Source organism: Etheostoma spectabile, chromosome 9 (assembly GCF_008692095.1).
Source record: "Etheostoma spectabile isolate EspeVRDwgs_2016 chromosome 9, UIUC_Espe_1.0, whole genome shotgun sequence".
Lineage (NCBI taxonomy): Eukaryota > Metazoa > Chordata > Actinopteri > Perciformes > Percidae > Etheostoma > Etheostoma spectabile.
In genome coordinates this window covers 13935122-13958975 of record NC_045741.1, presented here as the reverse complement: position 1 = coordinate 13958975, position 23854 = coordinate 13935122, and the positions used below count along the sequence as shown (strand labels likewise).

At 40.8% G+C, this 23854-nt stretch overlaps 1 protein-coding gene across 4 annotated transcripts in view; it reads left to right on the top strand.

Annotated features, from left to right (window-relative positions):
• Positions 1 to 23079, top strand: part of rfx2 (regulatory factor X, 2 (influences HLA class II expression)) — a 28189-nt gene extending 5110 nt beyond the window's left edge. Inside the window, exons 1-18 of one of the 4 annotated variants that reach the window (XM_032524918.1) lie at positions 8183 to 8200; positions 8990 to 9098; positions 9704 to 9793; positions 11176 to 11258; positions 11647 to 11908; positions 13131 to 13205; positions 14103 to 14284; positions 14481 to 14600; positions 15181 to 15302; positions 16953 to 17071; positions 19303 to 19415; positions 19613 to 19764; positions 20065 to 20162; positions 20498 to 20647; positions 20822 to 21030; positions 21133 to 21286; positions 21392 to 21434; positions 22178 to 23079. In XM_032524918.1, coding sequence (XP_032380809.1) covers positions 8991 to 9098; positions 9704 to 9793; positions 11176 to 11258; positions 11647 to 11908; positions 13131 to 13205; positions 14103 to 14284; positions 14481 to 14600; positions 15181 to 15302; positions 16953 to 17071; positions 19303 to 19415; positions 19613 to 19764; positions 20065 to 20162; positions 20498 to 20647; positions 20822 to 21030; positions 21133 to 21286; positions 21392 to 21434; positions 22178 to 22299 — 2202 coding nt within the window. In that variant the 5' untranslated portion in view covers positions 8183 to 8200; position 8990 and the 3' untranslated portion in view covers positions 22300 to 23079. Of the gene's footprint in view, positions 1 to 8181; positions 8201 to 8989; positions 9099 to 9703; positions 9794 to 11175; positions 11259 to 11646; positions 11909 to 13130; positions 13206 to 14102; positions 14285 to 14480; positions 14601 to 15180; positions 15303 to 16952; positions 17072 to 19302; positions 19416 to 19612; positions 19765 to 20064; positions 20163 to 20497; positions 20648 to 20821; positions 21031 to 21132; positions 21287 to 21391; positions 21435 to 22177 lie in introns of those variants that run through there. The other 3 variants (XM_032524921.1, XM_032524919.1, XM_032524922.1) reach the window with 3 other exon arrangements.
• The last annotated feature ends 775 nt before the right edge of the window (positions 23080 to 23854 follow it).

Below are 23854 nucleotides of genomic sequence, written 5' to 3'. Positions count from 1 at the left end.
GATAGATAGAGACTGTTTTTTGGGAGCATTTTAGGCCTTTATTTTCGACAGACTTGAAAGGGGGAGAGAGAGGGGAATGACATGCAGCAAAGGGCTCTAGGTTGGAGTTTAACTTACAGCCGCTATTCTGGTATTACCTGTCAAATACAGAGTAAACATGTTTAGTGTTTTATTATCATGTCTTGTACATGATTTTATCATGTCATATAGTTAATACATACTTAAGTTTGAGTCTGATGGCAACCATTAAGAATGGCACAGTATTTACTGCATGAGCAACAGACAGTTTGATTTGTCTCAAATTTCAAGCATTAACTTGTGACTCATTGTTTGTGTCAAGCAGTGCCTGTGAAAGCATACTATACAAGATGAGTGATCAGAGTCATATCTGTGTGGAATGAACGCTTGCCAAAAAGGCAGTGCAAAATAAATGCTTATTTCAGGTTCAGTCAAGATCGAGGCAGCTCACTGCCAGCATGTGAGATCATCTCTGAAGAATGTGGTTCCCAGGAAATACAACTTCATACGTTGGAAACACACCCGTTTAAAAGAGCAAGTGAAAGCAGATTTAAAAAAACGTTAGTGTTGCTTTTGGAGTGAGTATTGGTATACTCCCACGGAATAGAATGTGTGTCTTTTCTAGGGTAAGCTTTAGGATACTTAACCATTCCAAATTGTCAGTGTTTGTCATTAGTTTTGATTTCATGCTATCAAAAAGACCGCAACATAACCTCCAGTGAGAAGGTTGTATTTGCAAATCTTTTTTTGTGTCTGATAGAAGGAAATCTGATGAACTTGTTAACAGATTTCATAAAATTAAGTGAAAAGGTAGGCCGTGGCCCAAGGAATAAGAGTAATACTTTGCAGATCTAGATCCAGTACCCTTCTGGATACACCATACAAATAAGACAATTCAAAATCATAATGCACGTTTAATCCATTTTCTCATTAGGTACTGCTTTTACTTAAAAGAAACACATTTATTTTAAATCTCTTTATTTTTGAATAAATAAGTGGCATACCCCTGTCAGGGTTTGTGCTCTCTGATTCTTTCTGGTTTTGTGAATATGTTCAGTTATGCAACAGTTTTATAAGGGGCCCATACAATGTGATTTGGATCTAGCTGTGACTATGTTTAAATGGGGATTTAGCTATTCTCAACATATACTGTACATGTATATAAATGTTAAAGGCTTTGAAGGATCAACAAAGTTATTGTGAATTAATTTAATTGTAATGTGTTTTTGAGTATGCAAAATATTAATAATTTGTAGGAATTGAGGAATGGAACAAATGTGCAAGATTCCCAACTGTTACTTTAAGCATTTCCTAGTTATCTTCATAATCCAACAACTCCTGAAGCAGCCAGGTGACTTGAGTGAAATTCCCTCGTTTGTGTCATCAGTATTGCAGCCTTGGATCACGTCCGATAAATAGGCTATCTGTAAAACAGAGACGTCCACACGTATGAGTCTGATTACATTTCCAGTTGTGACCATCTCCCCCATTTCTTCCCTGCTCCTCTTTGTGTTGTTTTCCAGTTTAACTTTTCAAAATGTTCAGTTTCAAACCCTCATTGTTATTTTGAGATGCTAAAGGTTAAGGATGAGGGCTGGGTGGAGGGGGGGCAGTGGAAATCTGGAAAGGGTTAGAAAAGGTAGGGTGTTGGGGGAGGACGTTGCTAGTGTAGAGCATGGGCGAACACACAATCTCCATGGCAACGGTTTGATCTTTCTCTCTATGGCTGTCGGGCCTGCAGCACACATGGTGACGGAGTGGGCAGGTTGTGTTGATGACCAGTGTGGGTAGGTGACCTGGGGAGGGAAGGGGGGGTGGGATCAGAGACTGGTCTGTGCCTCTCGCTCTCGCTCTCTCTCTCACTTAAACTCTGCCATCTGCAGACCCTAAGAGCGGCTTTGATTGGATTAGCCATGAATTAATGAGACAGGCTTGAAGAACAGCCTCTGTTGTGGAAATCTCTTATCATATCTTAATACGCTCTTTGTGTGAGCGCGTGTGCCTCTGTAATCTTATAGGTTTTGTTTAAATAAATTAAAAAAAAAAAACCAATGACAATGAATTTGTTTTGCAATAAAAAAAAATATTATTTTCAAATTGAGAACATGAAATAAATAAAGCCTCATCAGAGGCCAGTTGCTGCTCATATATTAAAGGTAAAGGGGAAAACATGCACAGCACTGAACAAATGTCCTCTATAATTTTTCCTTTAAAAGCACCAAGTGGCTATCTCTGCTTTATTTTGATTCATCTTCCCTGAGTTGGAAAAAGCTTTGCTCTGTTCAAGCTGTTTTACTATCTCCTCTACCAAAGAAACTTTGGAAAGACTCCACTTGCGTTTTGGGTGGCATGAGTCTAAAGCAACCTTGAAGAGTAGACTGTTGTCTTCCTGAATGACTTAAACATTCCTCCTCCTTTTGAGCACCAAGTAGTTACAAAAACAGTGCTTCATCCTGTCCTCTTCAATCAAGTCTAAACCAGCATAAAGTCTGTACAATTTTATTAAATAACTGCAACACAGGAATAAGTCTACCTCCATGTCCCTTTGTCTGAAATTAATAGCTTACATAGTATTTATTGTTGTAAGTTACTACTTAGCGTGAGATAGAGGGATCATGTGGGGGGATGGCATTGTTTGGTTTGGGAAGTATTCTGTTGGTTGCATAGCAACAGGCTCCTGGAAACGGGAGTGGACGGTGTTGCCACTAGCAACCGTTGTTGCTCTGCAAACAATGTGGGCCAGTGCAAACATGAGCCAAGACTGTGGACTCCTGTTTTTAATTGAACATCTGTATGTGTTTTTCTTTGAGCGCAGTTTAAGTTACATCTGTCACTGACATATGTTTAAATCTTGTCTGCATTGGGCTTTTGGGTTCTTTAAAATGTATTTTCTTGTTTACGTTTAGCTTTTAAAACTCAGGTAACTCTTGAAAGGAGGAGCTGTTTTGTGTGGGTGTGTGTGTGTGTGTGGGGGGGGGGGGGTCCTCTTGGTTAAAGGCAGAAAGGTTTGGCCCAAACCCCTCCAGAGTAGTAGCAGTTTTGCAGCAGTGTGCAATGTCTCCTGCTGTGTCCTACCTTTGTGCCTTTCAGAGCTGCGGGTGGGGAATTTGTGTGGCTTTTAACCTTCCCTGAGCAGTACGCAGAAAGACTCCTCTCTGCCTGCACTCCTGTCTCTCCTCCTCCAACTCAATGAGTTGGCACACTTCTCCATACCTATTAAAGTGCTTTAATGGATGAAAACGTCCAGGTCAGTGCTCTCTCTCTCCCCCCCCCACTATCTTGCCAAGCAACCCACTCCTTTATGGTATAACGGAGCCTTCAGGCTTGTGTCACTTCCTCTGGTGAAAATGACTACTCTGAAGATAAATGATGGGATTGTTACAAGTCTATTTATAACTCAAGTGACACTCTGTAGACAAATTCCTTGCTTTAAAAAAGATGCTTGAGCATTGCGACGACGTTTAAAGTGTTCACTCCTTGTTAACATCATTCTGATAATAGTCTTTTGGTACTTTATTGCCATACAAGAAAGAGGTGTGGAGAAAATTTTTAATTGTAATGGAATATGAGCGCTTTGGCATGGAAGTGCTAATTGTGCCCTGTGCTAACAAATGCATTGAAGAAGGACTCAGAGTGCTGCTCAGGCCAGGGTAGACTAGATATGGTGCTTAAAATCATGTATGTGTCTGAAGATTGACACATCAGGAATTTCATCACAGGCCTCCTACACTTTAATCTATTAGTCACGTAGGCACAGCAGTGTCTTTGCCTGTGGCAAAATCCCCACACATTGAAAATGCCAGTGGTGGCACGCCCAAATCTGTTTTTCTGTTTTAAAGGTACACTCTGATTTTGATTTAGCATCCAATAGTGCCCCCTACACCCTAAATGTCCCCATAAGTTACTACTGATAAACCTAGACACATTAGAGTTTCAAAACTGATAAGTGTGTAACTAGCAGGTAAATTAGTTTTGTGAATTTGTGTGTTGTTGGCCATCATTTAATTTCACGTCACTTACTTATATTGCAATATTTTTTGTACTATGGCCACCTCACTTTACTTTACAATACGTTTTATAAAATGCCACTTTACATTCCTTCAGTACTTTGCACATTGTTGTTTTGCCTGTTGTTTGTTTGTTTGTCGGTTTGTTTTTATTGTGGAAAAACTGCTGTTGTAACAATTGAATTTCCCTATTGTGGGATAAATAAAGTATTATAAAATCAATTCAGGTAGTCAATCTGTTTAAGGTACAATCTGTTTGATTTCTTGAACAAAATCTTGAACTCGCTTGCATGAGTTTCCAGTCCAGGGTGGAAATTACAATTTAAGATCTGCAGGAATACCATTTTTTAGTAAAACATTTATCCTTGCAGTCTGCTTTTGCCTTTGGAAACTTCTTGGTTATGGGTGGTATGCTTTGTAGAAGTGTCTGTAATAGCGTCATCATGTTGTATTTAGTAGCAAAATGTAGGTGGTTGTATAAATAAGCAGTGTTATCCTGTCACGGTAGGAAATTAGCACCAGCCAACGGCAGGTACTTTTTCAAAGTGGCGGGTGACTTTGCCTTGTATACCAGCCACAGTGGCGGGTGGATTGTAAAACATTCTTTGTAACAGATTGGACAGTTTTTGTCAAAGATTTTCACTGCCCAGTTTGAGGAAAATGCAGATTTGAGTCACGCATGCTCAGACGTAAACGGTTTACGGCATAAAGCGTCATACCCGAAGAGAGTTGAGTCAGACCGGCTCTGGTCAAGTGCAGATGTTAGTTGCGCATGCTCAGATTTAAAAGGTTTACGACATAACTGTCATAAGTCATACACTTTTCTCATTACAAACAAAAACAAAAGATAGGAATCATTTCAAAAACGTTTTAGTTATCTATGGTTGGTTGATTGCTAACTTTAGCTCAAAACGACATTCCAGTGAAAGCCTTTGTTGTGTTTGATGCTAGTTTGTAGCTAAGCAAGCAGTCATTTCAAAAACGTTTTAGCTATCTATTATGGTTTGATTGCTAAGATTAGCTTTGTTGTGTTTGATGCTAACTTATAGCCAGCAGTGAACAAACTTTAAGTAGTTCAATCTTTACTGTATTGACATTACAGAAGTCTTTCGTTAGCATCTTGTATGCTTCTTGTCGCAAAATGACGCATGCGCAACTCACAGCTTCACTCGTCGCAAAGTGACGCATGCGCGACTCAAATTTGCACTCTCCTCACATTGGGCAGTGACAAAAAGTGCTGTTGCTAAGTAACAATAATGCACAGTGGAGTCGCGTTATGTTACTGCTAATTTTGCCGCTTCATAATAAAAACATTCAAATACCAAAATAACGGAAGTCTTTTATTGTAAAGAACGTATGGGAAATAAAACCGTTTAGAGACGGGGCTTTCACCCTTCACCACGCATATTTCCGTCAACTCCAGACTTTTGTCGAGTGGTTTTTAGCGCTAGTCCGTGACAACGTCTGAGGTATAAACTAGGGTGATCAGACGTCCCCGGTTTCCGGGAACAGTCCCCGATTTTGGCGACCTGTCCCCGGCTGGATCTGTCCCCGGAAATGTCCCCGGTTTTCATTGTGACTGACAGACCCGAAATTGGAATGAAAGAAAGAAAATACTGACAAAACAGAGCCAATAGCCGCACACCCTACACACGCAGACTCAAGGCAGCCAGAGCCAGCGGTGCTCAGAGAGGTTTTAGAAGCCGTGTTTTACGATGCTAAAATCACTGATTATTTACATGGAGTCTGGTGGGTTTAGCGAACGCAATTTCGCGGACTTTTATGTTTTAAAAAGGATCTTAATCTTTAACAGAATGGTCGACCTCCTTAGAAATCCTTTCCATAATGTTGTCAGACACTTAAAATATTAATCTGAGTCTGTTAGCAGCAAAACGAGCACGCGGAATCTGATGTAGCTGTTGAGGGCAAAGTAAAGAAAAAGAGAAGGTACTTTTATTTTTATTTTTTTTTGAATAACTTCAAACTGTACTATGTTAAACTGTATGTATGTATGTATGTATATGTGTGTGTATATTATATATATATATATATATATATATATATATATATATATATATATATATATATATATATATATAGATATCATCTCAAATTTTAGAAAAGTATTCAAATAGACAAGATGAGATGGGTGTAAGGCTATATAATTATAATTCCTTTAAAATCTTGCAGTAGATAAGCTATATAGATAGTTTTCTTACTATTAAGGATTTGGATAGACTCACAAAAGTTTCGAAATTCACTTCTGAAGTGAAAAAGAGAAGGTACTTTTCGAACAAGTGGCGCATTGATGACAAGGGGCAAACGAGGGAATAGTTAGCCTACCTTCCCAACGACCAGTCCATGCACTGGACTTACTGTCGAACCTACGCATCGTCACAAAATGCCAACAATTTGTATTGGTCATCTTAAGTGCCCTGCCATACAGCTGGGGAAGACGGGACCCCAGGAGCAGAGTGTGTACAAACATTTATGGTACCCAGCAGATAAATCCTACTGACTTAAGTGATCACCTGATATTCCCTCTAGCGCCACCATTAGGTTGACATTTCAGATAATTTGAGAATACCAGGATGATTATCTTTGTATCCATCTACAATGAAGAATGTGTTTTTCATCCACACCAACATGCTGTTTTGGGCTTGAGAAATCTGTTCAGGAGTGAAAATGTTTGGTAACCATGGTGGCTGTAGATCATCATCAACTCTGAAGATGGTAAAAGAAACCTTCCCCATCTCTTTACCTCTAAGCACAATGTATCCATTGTTGGTACTGCCTTGGAGCTAAAATATATATTAATAATGAAAAATAATGTATTGAAGCAATTCAAAATATACTAATGCCCTGTCTTTTATAAATTTTAATTCCTGAAAAAGTGGCTGGTAAAAAATTGAAGTGACTGGTAAAATTGGGCATCTACGAGCCACAATGGCTGACGGGCAAAAAAGTTAATTTACCATCCTGTATCCTGTATCAGCATAGTCTTTTAACTCTAAAATTATACACATTTTCTATTTTTCTGTGAGCACAACATTTTGGTTAAACCTAAGGTTTTCATTGATTTCCTTTCACTCCATGTAACTGGTGGCGTTTCCTTGATTGAGATGCATTTTGCCCTTGTTTTTTGACCCGTCACATATTAGATATGTTTCTGGCCAAGTTAAATTTGTCACATGGTATAAGGAAGTCTTGTTATTTATCGCAGCATTTTAAAAACGCATTTAGACCACCTGGTTTGATGTAACGGATGCAAGAAGGCCTTCTTAATTTTTTATATCATTGGAAAGTTTAGGTTGGGTCTCAAGAAAGACAAGCATGGCAGCACCTGTTACTTGTATCTAACAGCTCAGCCCCCAGATTACTGCAGCCTGGTGTTCGTCAGATCTCTTCCAGTGAATCAAAATAACATTGTAGTGCATGTCTTGTGTTATGGCTAATCACAGCATGTCCGGAACAGGTTGTGTAAAGGTCTGGCAGTCCTTTACTGTAATGCTCCCGGAGAACACCATTCTCTCGCTTACCTACTGACATTTCCTGCTGCTCCTGGATTTCTGCTCATCAATTCAACCCACCCCCCAACTGTGTTGTATCTCCCTCTCCCTTATTCTAACCCTCCTCCCCATCTATTCTTTACGGTCGCACTCGAAAGTTCCTGTGCAAGAGCTTTAAAAGGAGGGAAGTGGGGTGGGGGGTATAGAGAAGGGGAGGAGAGGGGTTGAGTTAGGGGCGGTTGTCATGGATTCCTCACCATAGCAACCGACAAACGTTTACAAAGCATTGAGGAATTTCCTCATATCAGCTGGATTATTGGAGCCCTCAGAGAACAGCTCTTGTACAAAACAATCACTGGATATCATCAGGACCCTGGCATGGGCTGGAGCCCCACTGTCATTTTCATCTTTTTCCCCCTTCGTTTTTTTTCAAGAGTGTGGGGAAGTTGTTTTTTTATCTACTTACTCCCCCTTGCAGTTCCATTCTTCTCTTGGTCCTGCCTTACTCCCGCTCCTTTCCTCTGTTCTTTAAAAAAAAAAAAAAAAAGAGAGCCTTTGTGTCACTCATTTTTAGTTCCCCTTTGCTATGCTGTGCACATTGTCACCCGGTGGAAAGCCAAGTGGCGGGAGTGCGTTTGGTCCTCAGGAAGCAGTTCAGTTCTGTTGGTAACTTAAACTCCTGTACTGTTACTTTTCCACCTGGGTCTGATCTGTCAGCAGGACCAGGAGTGTCTATGTAAAAACTGTTGGACTGCTTATTTTGCCAGTGATTGAGGCTAAAGGTGGGCAGCTTCTGGGGCTCTTAGACCTTCCTTGACTCAGCTTGACATGATAAAGCTAGAAACCCCCTGGGGCACAATGAATGCCCTGGTAGCTCCAAGAGAGAAGAGGCGGGGTGGAAGAGCATGTATTTAGTATGGCTGTCAATTTGTATTAGTCTATATCCTTGATGTTCAATTTCCGGGATTGCGCCAGTGCCGAAGGAAATTCCTCCGGATGCATGTATTTTCGCCAATGTCCTTTTCCTTTGTGTTGGAATTTTAAAGAGGTCTGTGGTTAACTGCTCCTCAGATCTCTACAGGGTAAATCCAGACCGCTAGCTAAACTATCTGTCCAATCTGAGTTTTGTCTTGCACAACTACTTTACAGCAGCTCTGGGCAGAGCTTAGCGCAACCCATGACGATTTTGATTGGTTTAAAGAAAGGTCAATAAACCAGAGCATGTTTTTTTCCCATCCCGGAATGCTGTGTGGAGTATCCAGACCCTCCTCCGCTCCGCAGCGCGTGGATGGTCTGGCACAGCGAGACTAATTTGTATGGCCTTGAAATGCTCTTAATTTTTTCATTAAAGCTTCAGTCTTGTAGGAGTATTTCTTTAGTCTGGTATTAAATCCCCCCCCACACTACTAATGTCTTTTCTCGTTTCCACTTCTTCATATTGTCCCTGCCACCCAGCATGCAGAGCTCCGAGGGAGGGTCAGACACCACGGCCAGCGTGGCAGCGCTGCGGACATCATCATCAGCTCAGGCCCCTGTGGTACAGCCTGTCCCAGCCTCCCAGCAGGTAGGGTACTACCTCCACTCTGCTACTGTAGGGACAGTAAGACACTGTAAGACAAATTGGAAAAGTCTGTAATGACTCAACTGTTCCATCTTGTTTCTTTCCAAATGATAATTATGAAATACTATCAGTTCAAAATAAGCACCATCCATCAGCCAAATGCTGATAAAATATGCAAGTAGCTAGTAGATTTGCCAAAAAAACAATGGTCATCCATTGAGTGACTAATAAAATTTGAACATTCACAAGCCACTTGACTGGTGGACAAAAAACATGATTTCAATCCTTGCAAACCAGCTACTCGCTGTATTAGTGCTTGTCCATGAAGTCTGAAAAGAAACCGCACAATCAGAGGACTACACTAAGAAAATGCAGTGCTGTACTATACACACCTGTACTGAAATTCAAGATGTGTGGTTGGCAGAGAAAGGTGTGCTGTCATTTAAGTTTGTTATATGAGCATACATCTATAAGCACTAGCTTAAATTCCTGAGGGGGGATTTGTTGAAATGTTTGTCCATCTTATGTTGACTATCATATGTTTACAATTATGTGTTTTATTGTACGTGCATACCAATGTAATTGAGTTATGTCTTGTATCCACACAGAGGGTGCTGGTTCAAGCTACAGGCTCAGCTCAGAAGGGAGGACAAGTACAGCAGCTTTCTGTACCCAGGGTTCAACAGGTCTCTCAGCAGGTACACAGTGCTGTACATACTTATACAGTGCTGTGAAAATACTTGTACACCCCTTGGCGTTTTATAGTTATTTTTAGATGAACCTATTTTAAATTTTGTTTCTGAGTTGTAGACTTAAACTGTGTTTTAACAGGTATAGTAACAAGAAGATGAAAAATATGAATATAGCTAATTTTACCAAGTTATTATTTGTGTCACTTACAGACATTTGTTAAACTTGGTCACAATTTACATTCAGGTTAAAGAATAATAGTCAGACTCAGGCGAGGTAGGTTTGGGCTTAGTAAACAAGTTAAATAGTAACCAAATCATGTTTGCGTTTAACACTGAATGAAGATCCCAAACATGGCAGCCCATTATTCCCCTGAAAGCTGCTGATCCTGAGCATGTGCCAAACAGTTTCTCCTGCTTCCTGTGCCCCTCACGGGTGTGTGAAAGTGTCTTTCTCTGGCTGAGCCTGGCCCACTGCCTGCGTACATGAATAACATGAAAATAACATCTTAATACAACTCTTGGTAGCTTTTAAATATACATGAGCATTTTCTTTTTTAAATGTGTGTGATGATGAGGATTAGCTTTACAGAACTTCTTTTTATTGGCGTTAATGGAAAAAAGTCTAATCTGGGTGCCACGGTACGTATAATGTGAACTTGCTCCAAAGCCCAAAGATTCCTGGGTGCTTTGTGATGTCTAGCGTCTAATTGTGAAAAACAAGGGTTGACCTGACTGTCTACTATTAGCTTGTCTTAGGTACCAGTCTTACAAAGGATTTCCAGGTGATGTCACATGTAACATTAGCCAATAGCAGCTGGACAGTTCATTAGCTGCTTTTCACAATTTCAATGCATCAGTATCATTCATTATCATTTGTTGTGATGTTTGTCAAATCAAGCTTGTCTTTATTTAATGCTTGTATGTCTGTCAGTTCAACTTTGCTTTTTAAATTGCAGGGAAACTACAGTTCAATCTATTTTTTACTACTTTATTTTCTTCCAACATGTTGGACACTTTTACTCCTGATCCCCTTTTAAAATATTTTCTTTACTTAGGTGTACAACCTTTTCATAAAGAACCTTGGTAGGTCTAAATGCAGTGTTTTTAAAGTACTTTTTTTGTTGAGGCTTCTGTTTTAGACAAATAATTATGCAAAACCAGGGGGTGTACAGACCTTTTCACTGCTCTTCATGTACACACTATAATAAGTGTGAACATGCCTACACCAACAAGCAGAAATTTTCATTTTACGCAGTACTTTTATTATTGAAAAAAAGTTTGTTACTATTCCAATTCTAGTTACAGTTTGACCCACATTTGCACAAATAGGGAAGCATGAAAAGATATTTTGCTTCTTCCTACCTCGATTTCCTGTGGTCTCTCTGTAGGTTCAGCAGGTGCAACATGTCTACCCATCCCAGGTCCAATATGTAGGAGAAAGTGGAGAGGCTGTTTACACCAATGGAACTATGTAAGCAATGTTACATTACTCCACGGTTATAATAACAAAATACAATGTGTTTTTCATTGTGTAGTTCAAGTACACTCTGAAGTCTAATTTAATTTAACCCGGTGAAGTATAAAATTGTAAATAGATTATTATAACTGTAAAAAAAAAATATTAACCATAGTTAAAAGTCACCACGATGTTATTGTGGGAATGTAAAACATTTTTGCTTTCCAAATTAAACAGATAAAGCACTGTGCATAATATTTGTCTCCACTCCAATCTTAAATTATAAATTATGTAAATTCCCTTCTTCGGCCTCACAAAATTCATCATTTGTCATGAAATGTGCTTTTTTAGCATCATCATGGAAAGACATCACTGATTGCTAATTACAATAATCTCTCCTCAGCCGAACAGCCTACTCCTACAACCCCGAGGCTCAGTTGTACGGGCAGAGCAGCGGGGGAACCTACTTTGACTCACAGGCCGGTGTGACAACGGTGGTCTCCTCTGCCAGTGGTGGGGTGCCCCCTCATGGCATGGTGGGCATCGCTATGGATGTGGGCAGCAGCCACATCATCTCCAGCGGAAACACCTACCTGATTCATGGAGGAAGTATGGAGGGAAGCCGCAACCACATATCACACTCATCACGTTCCTCCTCAGCTATGGTGAGCAACACCCATGCCATACCAATGTTTCTGGGGTACTCTGAAGCACCTTTTCAAGTAGTGGGATTAATGTGCCAGTAAAACTGACAATCAAACATTATATCAGATGTTTACACCCAACAAAAACTAAATGACTGACCAAACATACTTTTGGGATTGTTTTCCCAACTGCTATGTGGCTAAGTATATAGGTACATTATTACTACTAACTCCTAGTACAACATGGCTTACTACCCACTACCAAATGGTGTTGTGAGATACACACTGGTGCTAACTGTCGTCACTGCTACCTGAGCCTGTGTCCAGACTGGCCAGGCTCCCGGACAAGTCTGAAAGGCAGGGAGTGACACACAGGGTTTATGGCAACCTGAGTTGGGGCCTCCTGGCGCTGCAGTAACACATGCAGAGCAGTACAGGGCAGAGAGCCTGTAGAATCAAGACACTGGTTTAAATAATTCAGCACTGCCTTGTTTCAGAGGTTTTCACAGGCACTTGAGCGCTCTGCGAAACAAAGCAACCCCTGGGGCTCATTACCATTTGGCCGTGAGCCCTCTGGAGCCTTCTTAAGGCTTGGAGCTTTGCCTGCTTCTTTTTCCTTTTCTTCTATGTCTCCAGTTTGGCTGCAATACCACATATCTTTTCTTTTTGACTTGATTTTCTTCTATGGCTCCACACATGTCCCTGGTTTTGTCATTCACTTTGTTGTCCAAAGACTGAATATTCCAGTGTATATTATACCATGACACTCTTGCTTATGTTGTACCGACAACTCACTCCGTCTGATTTTTAGTTTTGTAAATATTATTTTAGTAAGTTGATACATTTTGGGGGTTGGGTTAGGCGTTGTTGACCTATTGTCCTCAAACTTGACTTGACCTATGCCCCTGTTTGTGGTTCCTATTTGCATACATTAGAGTGTCTGACCGCAAACCTTCACTGAGCAGCTTAACCCAATGAGTCCCTTGATTTGCATGCTTTTGTCAGGCAATAATGGATTTGGCTGCAACACTGACTGAGTTTAATTAATGCAGAGATCTGGCTGCTCGCTAACATTCTTATTTTCCTTTATCTGTTTTATTTTTTGTGTGTTTTTCTTTATATACCCCTGCTTATTTCTGTCCCGTTTTTTTTTTATCTATCTCTCTCACTCTCCTGTCTCCTCCCTCTTCTGTGTCCACTTTTTTATTTATTTTTTTATTTTGCATGCTTCTTCTTTCTTTAGCTTGAAATGGCGATTGAAAACCTCCAAAAGTCTGAAGGAATTGCAAGTCACAAAAGCAGCCTGCTCAACAGCCATGTAAGTCAACCAGGAACTTTCTTTGAAAAGGGAAAATGAAAAACTCAAGACAAAAGCTTTAGGCAGTGTGGTCCACTTGTGTTTTGCAATGTTTTACACACTACCTACTGCTAGCTTTACTCTGCACTGTCCCACTGACATGCATAATTGTCTCAATTAATTTTTGTCCTGAACTTGCGTTTGCTATTTCTTTTTTGCTTAATAATCTTGGATACATTTCCAAAACCCTGCATGGACTTAAAGTGATTGATTTGTCAAGATTTTTTATTTATTTATTTTACTTCTAAGTATACCAAGACATGCACTCAGTGTCACAAACGTTTATTTTACTATAACTTTTACTTTTGCTAAAAGGCTGTCACTAAGTTAAGGAAATTGAAATAGGATTCATCTAGTGTTTCCATCCAGACTTTTAGTAACTTGGGAAATTTGAGGTTTAGATTCTTTCCCTACATTCCAACTCTTAACATCAGCTGTTATCTCACAATCTCTACATCATTTGTAGGAATAGTGTCTAAAGTATCTGCTTTAAATCAGATTTGCAAATTTATAATCTTAGCTTTTTAAAATTATTTATGATTGTGCTGTTACAGAGCTATAACTGTGTCTCCTGCAATATTGACATTCTTGCAGATTTGTATATAAAGGCCTAAGTGTAGCCACACAGAGGGAATGCATTGGTCTCTTTAGTGTGTGTGTTGTGTGTTGTGTGTGTGTTGTGTGTGTGTGTGTGTGTGTGTGTGTGTTGTGTGTGTGTGTTGTGTATCTGTCTTTTGATGTGATAATAAGATGCACTGGTCGTCTTCATTTCTGTCCAGGTGACTATAACAAAGCATGGTTAGGAACTAGCTAAGGCTCACTAATTGTGCAACTGTGGCTACTTCTGTGTGTTTTTAGCTGCAGTGGCTGCTGGACAACTATGAGACAGCGGAGGGAGTGAGCCTGCCCCGGTGCTCCCTGTATAACCATTACCTACGACACTGTCAAGAACAGAAACTGGATCCGGTCAATGCAGCGTCCTTCGGCAAGCTCATCCGCTCAGTCTTCATGGGCCTCAGGACCCGCCGCCTTGGCACCAGGTACAAACAGGAAGAGGTTATGGCCGATGCTGACTATGCTGATAACAGTAATTATGTAATCATTATAGATGTGACAAGTATGATGATACTTATAGGCATTGGAGACTTGCTGATGGAAGCGGATAATGACAGTAATTACACTGATGGCAAGTCTTCTCCTCACTGTTTTCTGGCTGTTGTCTCATGAATCTATCAGAGGCAACTCTAAGTATCATTACTATGGCATCCGGGTGAAGCCAGACTCACCGCTGAACCGGTTGCAAGAAGACACCCAGTACATGGCCATGAGGCAGCAGCCTGTCCATCAAAAACAGAGGTCAGCACTCTCTCTCCCTGTCTGCCTTTTTTTTTTTTTTTTCCATTTGTTTTGCACTTTGTCACATTGATCAGAACCTTTGTCCCTTGGCAACATTTTGATGACATTTACCTTGTGACAACTGCCTCGCTGTAAATGTGAGGTGTGGATTCAGGCACGGCAAAGCACACTTCTCCCCATGTGTCTCAGAGGGGAAACAGACTTGAAACTGGGCAGTGCGTGCGTGCGTGCGTGTTGAATTGTGTTCTCACTATGTACAGTAGGTATCCGTTTTTCACCACAGACACACCCACCAAACTAAGGCAAACCTTTTTTCAGTGGTGGGAAGAATCATATTGGTAAACCAGAATAATGATGCAAACTATTTGAAAATGTTGTTTTCCTTTAAACACACCCCTGTTATTTCATCAATTAGATTTTGTTGAAAGTGTGCTCACCTGGGATTATGTGTTGTTTTTCATTGCAATGAAAACCTGCATAGTCTCAGCCCTCAATGGCACATTCTTTATTATTCCTGCTTTCCTAGTCCTTTAAAACCCAGCTAACATACTGTACATGCCCTGTATTCTACTGTGTATAGATTCAAACCTCTACAGAAGGTGGACGGTATGTCTGACAGCCTGTGTGGAAGCTCTCAGCACTGTAACAGTACTCCAGAGCAGTCTGTGGCTGCTCAGAGCCAACATCACCAGCAGTATATAGGTAAGCACAGGAGCTGGGTGGTTGCCGAGACAACTGTTTGTCTACAGATGTTTGACACTTAAGATCCAACAGGTGTTCTTTCTTTCTGCCTTACAAACAATAATTCTAAACACATGTAATAACTGTCAGTCTGGTAAAATGAACCGTCAGGCATCTTGTTTGTTAAGACAATTCTAGGATATGTATTTCTGTAAAAAAAAAGTGTGTGTGTGTGCGTGTGCCTGCGTGCGTGTGCGTGCGCGCGCGTGCGTGCGTGCACACAGTGGGATTTGAAAGTTTGGGCACCCCAGGTAAAAAATTTGTATTAATGTGCATAAAGAAGGCAAGAAAAGATGGAAAAATCTTCATAAGGCATCAAATGACAGATTAGTAATTCATATAATATGTCACTAAAAGTTAGATTTTATTTCCATCATTTACACTTTCAAAAACAAAAAGATGGCATCTGAAAAAGTTTGCACTTTGCAGAGTTAATACCTTGTACTGCCCTCTTTGGCAACTATCACAGCTTGGAAACGCTTCTTGTAGCCAGCGAAGAGTCTTTCAATTCTTGTTTGAGGTATCTTCACCCATTTAGATTTCTGGGCTGTCTGTCCCGCACTGCTCTTTTAAGGTCTATCCATAGATCTTCAATTATGTTGAGGTCAGGAGATTGTGAAGGCCATGGCAAAACCTTCAGTTTCTACTTGTGAAATGTTCCCTGTGCCACTGGCTGCAATACAAACCCAATGCATGATTGATCCCCCCCACGCTTAACAGTTGGACAGAGGTTCTTTTCATTAAATTCGGTGCCCTTTCTTCTCCAAACGTACCTTTGCTCATTCCGGCCAAAGTGTTCAAACACGGATTTTTTTGGTGAGGATGTAGAAGAAGTTTTCTTCTGATGACTCTTCAATGAAGACCATATCTGTTTAAGTATCTCTTTATAGTGGAATGGTGTACCACAACTCCAGTGTCTGCCAGGTCTTTCTGGATGGATCGTGCAGTCAAACGTGGGTTTGGACTTGCTTTTCTCACAATCCTGCAAGCTGTTCTGTCTGATAGTTTTCTTGATCTTCCAGATCTTGTTTTAACTTCCACTTTTCCTGATGACTGCTATTTCTTAATTACATTCCGAACAGAGAATATTGGCATCTGAAAAGGCTTTGCTATCTTCTTATAGCCTTCTCCTGCTTTGTGAGCGTCAACTATTTTCAGTTTCAGTTTTCTAGACTTGCTTAGCAGAACCCATGGTGCTGATTGTTGGGGCAAGGTCCGATGAATCTGGGCATTTAAAACCTTAAGATTGACATCACCTGGTCTTTCCAGACGATGATTGAGAACAATTCATGAGACTGGCAGGTCTCAGCTTTCCAAAGGTGGCGGTGCATGTTGGAAACTGTGTGGTGCCCAAAATTTTGCAGATGCCATTTTTTTGTTTTGTTATTTTGAAAATGTAAATGATGGAAATAAAAACTTTTTGTGACATATTATACGAATGTCTAATTTGTCATTTGGTGCCTTTTGGAGATTTTTCCATCTTTTCTTGGCTTCTTTATGCACATTGATACAAATTTTTACCTGGGGTGCCCAAACTTTCGAAACCGTGTGTGTGTGTGTGTGTGTTGAATGACGAATGACACCTGTTGTCTACATTTTTGCTTTATGCAGATACGTCCCACACCTTGCCTCCATTTCCCTCTCCTGACTTGGGCACCCAGCCTCTGCCTGAGCGCATCAACATTAATGATATCAAGAAGCTGCAGACACTCTACAGAGACCACTGTGAGGTACAGCTCTATGAATATGTTTCTAACTGAGACTACATTGACATGTGAATATAAATGGGATGGCTTTAAAGGGGTTTGCACCCATTTTACACATCAAAGTCTGTTTACATGTCTTTGGGAGTACTACTAACGCATATGCGAAAACAGTATAACTCTGATTGTGTGGGTCTGATTGTCTCAAGTTATGTGTGTTTTTAACATGTTCCTTCATTACCATGATCACTGCCTTTGTTTTTTATTTTGAGTTGATCCATAAACACTGTCCTGCTGCTGTAAATACTACCTAGAGCACCAAATGTGAATTAATTCTGCTGCTGAAAATAGTCCCCAACAAATACACTATTTACCCGGTTAGTAACATTTCTTTATAGAACTACAGTGCCCAGCTGTTTTAGAAAATTAATGAGCCTTTAAAAGAATGAGAACAGTAAAAAATAATATTAATCATTCAAATTTGGGGGCTTTACAGGCAGGCAAGAGGCTGTGATTAAAGCAGAGAAGCTCTGGCTTTATCATATTATCCCTGCCCTCCCCTTGTCCAGCCTCACCACGCTCTCTTTGTTCCAGCCATCTTTTCATCTCTGTGCAGCTTTCAAGACATGCCAATTAACCTTTCAGCTCGCTGGGTGGACATCTTGGTGTCTTTGTGGTGGCCTCCCCTTGGGCCTTTGTGTTGCCTTGTCTGTGGACAGGCGCATGGGCTCCTGTCTTTGTCTGCCAGTGCATTTCTGTCACTCTCCGGCTCACATTGCCTCTGTGTGTTTAATGTTTATGCATTTCACTTTTTTCACTTTTTCTGTGAGCCAACAAGGGCCTATTAACACATTGTCGAATACTTTATTGACATCATTTAAAGTTACAGCACAAATAAAGGAAACAATTTAGCCTAAGCATAATAACATCTTATTTTTTATTGTACTTTAATGCAGTTAAAAGAGTTTTTGAGTAGGGCTGTCAATTCACTGGCAAGTAATTATTTATTAATGTCATGGTAACAACAAGCCAAATGTTCAGGTATCAGCTGCGCAGTTAAAGTAACGTTTAAACAACTAATTAGGTGTTAATACAACTTTGAGGGTAGTAAATCACACTGTAAACCACAGTAGTTGTCTCGTGTGAGCACAGATGTGAGGGGTTAAGGTTTGGGAATCTCTGCCACAGGCCTCTCTTCGGTGTGTGTGACCGTGCATGTCTTTCCTCCACACATTTTTTTTTTGTTTTTGTGTATGGCGCAAAACTGTGGTGGCAAAACGCTCTTGTTTAGTGGAGATGGGGATTTCTCCTTTTTGTTTTGGAGTTCTGTGTTTGACCTGTTGCTTGGGGCAACCGTAAACAAGGTTGCCATGACAACAGCTGGAGAGGAAGCAAAAACATATCATGTGATTGAAGCCTACACTGCTGTGTAACAAGATCCAGCGGCAAGTGCATGTCCTGCCAGATAGAGAAAGAAGAAAATCTCTGGGCATGGTGTGAATCCTATGCTCGTACTCAATAGGCACTCAACGTAGAGATATACTGAACAGTTTGAGATCAAAAACCAAAGAGGTTGACCTCTCTCTCTCCCATGAGGAGTCAAGCTGGCGTTGCCTCTTGTAAATGTCCTCCACAACTTCTACAGCACTGGATGTTTTACTTTTATTTATATATATATATATATATATATATATAAAATAAGGTTATTTGTTAACTATCTTTGTACAACCATTATACTGCTTTTTCCCTGACCAAGTTGTGAAACTGTAGTTTATCATTTTAGATCACCAGCTTGTCACTGCTTCCTTTACGCTCTTGAAGTGCTCACTTGTGTGCAGTATACTCTGCTTTCTAAACGCCTCATACAATAGGAACAGGAAAGAGGAAATCACGTGGGTTAGTTCAGGTCAGCGCCTCGCCACTAAAAGGAGGCAAATGCATGCATAAATCTATGAGGCCAATCTGCTTTATACAGGAAACTAAGATAAAATATCAAAAAGCTCCAGTTTAAGCCCAAACGCCTTTAAGAGTCTCAATATGATTTATGTGCAGGGAGCTGTGTTTGAGCTGGCTCATTGTCTAACCAGGAGGGCCTGGAGTAAGCGAGAGGCTGCTTGCCTGCCTGTAGAAACTTTGTTGTGTGTCTGGTTACCATGGTTCAGCTCTGTATGTTTTGTCCCCCCCTTCCTCTCTCTCTTCTCTCTCCCTCTCATTCTCTTTCCCCCTCTCTCCCTCCCTTCCTTGCTGCTCTCCTGCAGGCTACTTTGGATGTGGTGATGAACCTCCAGTTCCATTACATTGAGAAACTCTGGCAGACCTTTTGGTATTCAACACCGCCATCTAGTGATGGAAATACAACTATCCCCAATAGGTCAGACCACAAATACAGGAAGAGCTTGTTGTTGAAAAGAACATTACTTTTACATTAAGTGTGATATCTGAGCTAAATTGTCTTCCGTTTTAACAGTGTCAAATCAAAAATAATTTTATCCGACTGTTTGCCAAGTTTTATTTGAAAGACATCAGTAATTCTAATTTGTGTATAACCCCCCCCCCATCTCTGTGTAGTGATGATGACCTGGAGGGTGTGATCCCCAGAGAGAAGCTGGTGGCTCTGTGTAAATATGAACCAATCAGACTATGGATGAGAAGCTGTGACCACATCCTTTACCAGGCTCTGGTAGAGATCCTAATTCCTGATGTGCTGCGTCCTGTTCCCAGTTCAGTACTATTGATAATTTTATTCATTATGATTTTAATAAGATGTTAGTGATGACTGTGTATTGCAAATGACTGTTTTCAAAACTGTACTTATGCTTAATGCATAGATAAATGTAGTAAAGTTTGATTGTAATCCAATGTTTTCCCACCTTTTTTCTGTGAGCCAACAGTGTCCTGTTAACTCATTAGCCAATACTTTTATTGATTTTATTTAAAGTTACAGTACAAAGAAAAGTAACAAGGTGGCCAATAAGGGATTTTGTCAGTTTGTAATCCAGGCTCTGGTTCTGTTTCTTCAGGCACTCTCACTCAGGCCATTCGTAACTTTGCCAAGAGTCTGGAGGGCTGGTTGACGACAGCAATGACCAACTTTCCTCAAGAGATTATTCGAACCAAGGTAACAAGAAAATCTCAACAGCGGATCATTTAATTGAGGACATTTTCTCTCCAGCCTTCACATTTACCTATCCTCTCATGTGACTGGTTTGTGATCCATCCATGTTACTATGTACAGTTCCTGCCACCTCTTCAGTGACGTTGATGATTAAAGATGATGCGTGTTTATGTAGATGCAAGACATGTCATCCTATTTACACCCTCCAGTCACACATAAACATTTCAGTACCAGAAGCAGTTTTGTTATAGTAATAAAATACAAACATCATCGAGTGACAATAACATCTGGATGTATAATGGATTCTCTAAAAGGGTTTTGTCTCTGTTGTGATGTAGGTGGCAGTGGTCAGTGCGTTTGCCCAGACGCTGAGACGTTACACCAGTCTCAACCACCTGGCCCAGGCAGCCCGCGCCGTCCTGCAGAACACCTCACAGATCAACCAGATGCTTTCTGACCTCAACCGGGTGGACTTTGCTAACGTCCAGGTAAACATATCTGACAGCTTCCCTGTTTATTTAACGTCAAGGCTTCAGGTTAAAATGTCAGGTGGTGCAGACTGTTTGGCGCGTGTCAACTCTCTCCCTATTTTCCGTCTCTTGCTTGCTGTGTGTTGTGGTTTCTTCCATAATGTGGTTGGGTGTGTTTGTTGTGTCTAACAGGAGCAGGCGTCATGGGTGTGTCAATGTGACGAGAGCGTGGTTCAGCGTCTGGAGCAGGACTTTAAGGTCACTCTGCAACAGCAGAGCTCTCTAGACCAGTGGGCTACCTGGCTTGACAACGTAGTCTCTCAGGTCTTGAAGCCTCACCAGGGCGGCCCCAGCTTCCCCAAAGCTGCTCGCCAGTTCCTGCTCAAATGGTCTTTCTACAGGTACAAGGGGCAAACAGTGAGAACAATGAGGCTGTTTACACTTTACTCACTACAAACAGCATTTTACAGATAATCTGTTTTTCCTATTTGTCCTTCCTGTAGCTCCATGGTGATCAGAGACCTGACCCTGCGTAGTGCAGCCAGTTTTGGCTCTTTCCACCTGATCCGCCTGCTCTATGATGAGTACATGTTTTACTTGGTGGAACACCGCGTGGCTCAGGCCACTGGAGAAACTCCTATTGCTGTCATGGGAGAGGTAAGAAGGAAGATATTTGAAAATGCTCAGGTTGCTCAAAACACTTCAATGACGATGTTGAAAATTGTTTTGTTGGCTAATGCTCTCTGATCTCTTGAATCACAGTTCAGTGATCTGACCTCTATGATGCCATCACTCATGGAAAAAGGTAAGGAAAAAAAGTTAAAGGATCACTCTTGTAATTCTCCAAACAAAACACCCTGAAAAGACAAAAAACAACCCTGTGTTAGGGTTCAGTCTGTGACATCAATTCATAATAAATCTTTCCAACAAGTAATGTCTGTATAACCCCAAAAGTCTGATGACTGAGTCCTACAAATTAAACTTAAGCACAGTTATATTTGGGATATATATATATAATAATTGTATTGAATTTACTTCCCTCTCTATCTGCTCCCGCTTGGGTCCATACTTAGGAAGCATGGCATTCTATTCCACGGCTATGCTGTCGACAGCCAGATCTATGTGCCCCTTAAAATTGATCAAAATTTAAAATTGACCCTGATATTTAGCTTGACAAAAAGGTTGGGGCAGTGGTTAAAGCAGGCTTTTTCTAAAAAACTACAGCAGCTAGCCAAAATAAAGCAGATTTTCTCTAGGCAGCACTTTGAGACAGTAATCCACGCCTTTGTGACCACTCGGTTGGATTACTGTAACAACAAAATATGGATTGGTCTACCTCTGCCTATTAGACAGGCTTCCTCACTGTCTAATTTTAAATCTCTTCTTAAAACCCACCTTTTTCCTTGGCCTTTCCCAACTGAGGCTGTCATTTTTGTACATTTTTACTGTGATACTATTTCATGTTTTAAATGTGATTAATGTTTTAGGGTCACAGGTGACATTTAACTAAACAATTTTAAACAATCCCCTCTCTCCCTGTGCCAATAGATTCCTCCTTCTCCGATGACATGAGTGACCTCGGCAGTGATGCTGATACATCCAGAGGCCCTACTGAACCAGCTGTAAAGAGAGAGAGGATTGACATGAGCCACCCTCTGCAGGAGATGTGAGTCTGAACGGGGCTGGACTAAAAGCCACAAGGACTTGCATCTGACCCTAGAGTGGCATTTGGGGCCAAGCACACCTCGTCCTCCTGCGTGTGTGGGCGTGCAATTTACATAGAAGAAAATAACAATGTCAGTCCTCGCCCCTACTAGCGTTTGAGAACGGAAATGTTTTCTCCCAGGAAGCTCACATCTGATTTAGTTTTGTTTTGTTCTTTACTCACGGGTGTAACACAGGTATGATTTTCTTTCCATTTTTGTTGCAACTGTGAAAGACTTTGTGCAGTACCTTTTTAATTGGATGTTTAACTTTGAGTGGTGGTGTGTGGCGTTTATGTGATTCATCTTCTCTCTCTCTTTTTAGAAAAACAAACCTTAACTAGCTGTGCCATAGTGTCATTTGAGTGCCTTAGATCGCTAACCTTGAAACCACCACTACAGATGTCTATCTGTCCCTCAGCTGTGCCTCTACCGCAGTATGAATGTATCGTCTCCTAACCTCAGACATTCAAAGCACCTTTAACAGTGATTAGGTGTATATACTCCTTGTTGCCTCTGCTGCAGCTCACAGCAAACGCACACAACAAACAACAACATGCAACTTACTGACCCAAAGGACCTTCCCCTCAGCTTAGCCACAGTCATGGCTCTGTAAGGCCTCATAGTCTCACAGTAGTCCAGGAGACAGGGAACTGCGTATGTCACCTTGGCTGTGTAAGATGTCAGTTTGTTTACCTCAATAGATTTCTATGCTGTTCGGCTAAGATGACATGAGGCAAGGATTTATATATATATATATTAATGTTGCCACTGTTGTGGTTTCTGTCTCCCACTCCTGTTTCCTTTCATGTAAATAGTTTTCAATCCTGTGATAGCTCCTCCGTGTGCTGTAAGGTTGCATTAGTAAGTCCTTATTCAGTGACTCATATGTGCAGACCTGTGGTGGTTCACTCAGCTGCCAGAGAGTTGGGAATACATCAAGAGTAATCAACTTAATGGAGAAGAGATGTTAAAACCTAAACTGGAATCTGGTCTGTCCATTTGAGCCTCATTTCCTGATTGAAAAGTGGCTGTGCATTTCATCTAAAACGGATCAATCAATACAAGTTAGAACGATAGACTTGTAAAACCAAAACTCTTACACAGAAAGAGGATCTCGTTGGCATCTGAGCCGGCACACGCTCGCTGACTTCAGATATTTTGACCTCATGCCGTTACTCAGATTAAAGTCTTATGTTCTGTTTGAATTAGATAGAAAATTACAATGTGTTATTTGGGGAGTTTGTCCATAATAAATTATACATATATATACACACACACATATATATCTTTGTATGATGTAGAACGTTTGTGCTCTGTGGCCTTCGGTCTTTGCCTAATCTCTCTCCTCACACTGCACTCGGTTGGTCGCATTGTATCAGAAGAAAATGCTTTGATGTGTAATTGATTAGACTGGCGTGTGTGTGGTAAATTTGTTTCCAATCTCAATTGTTTAATGTATGAAATTTCAATTATTACTGTGGCGTTACTGCTCCCGGGTATGCTATCCAACTGTAACAAG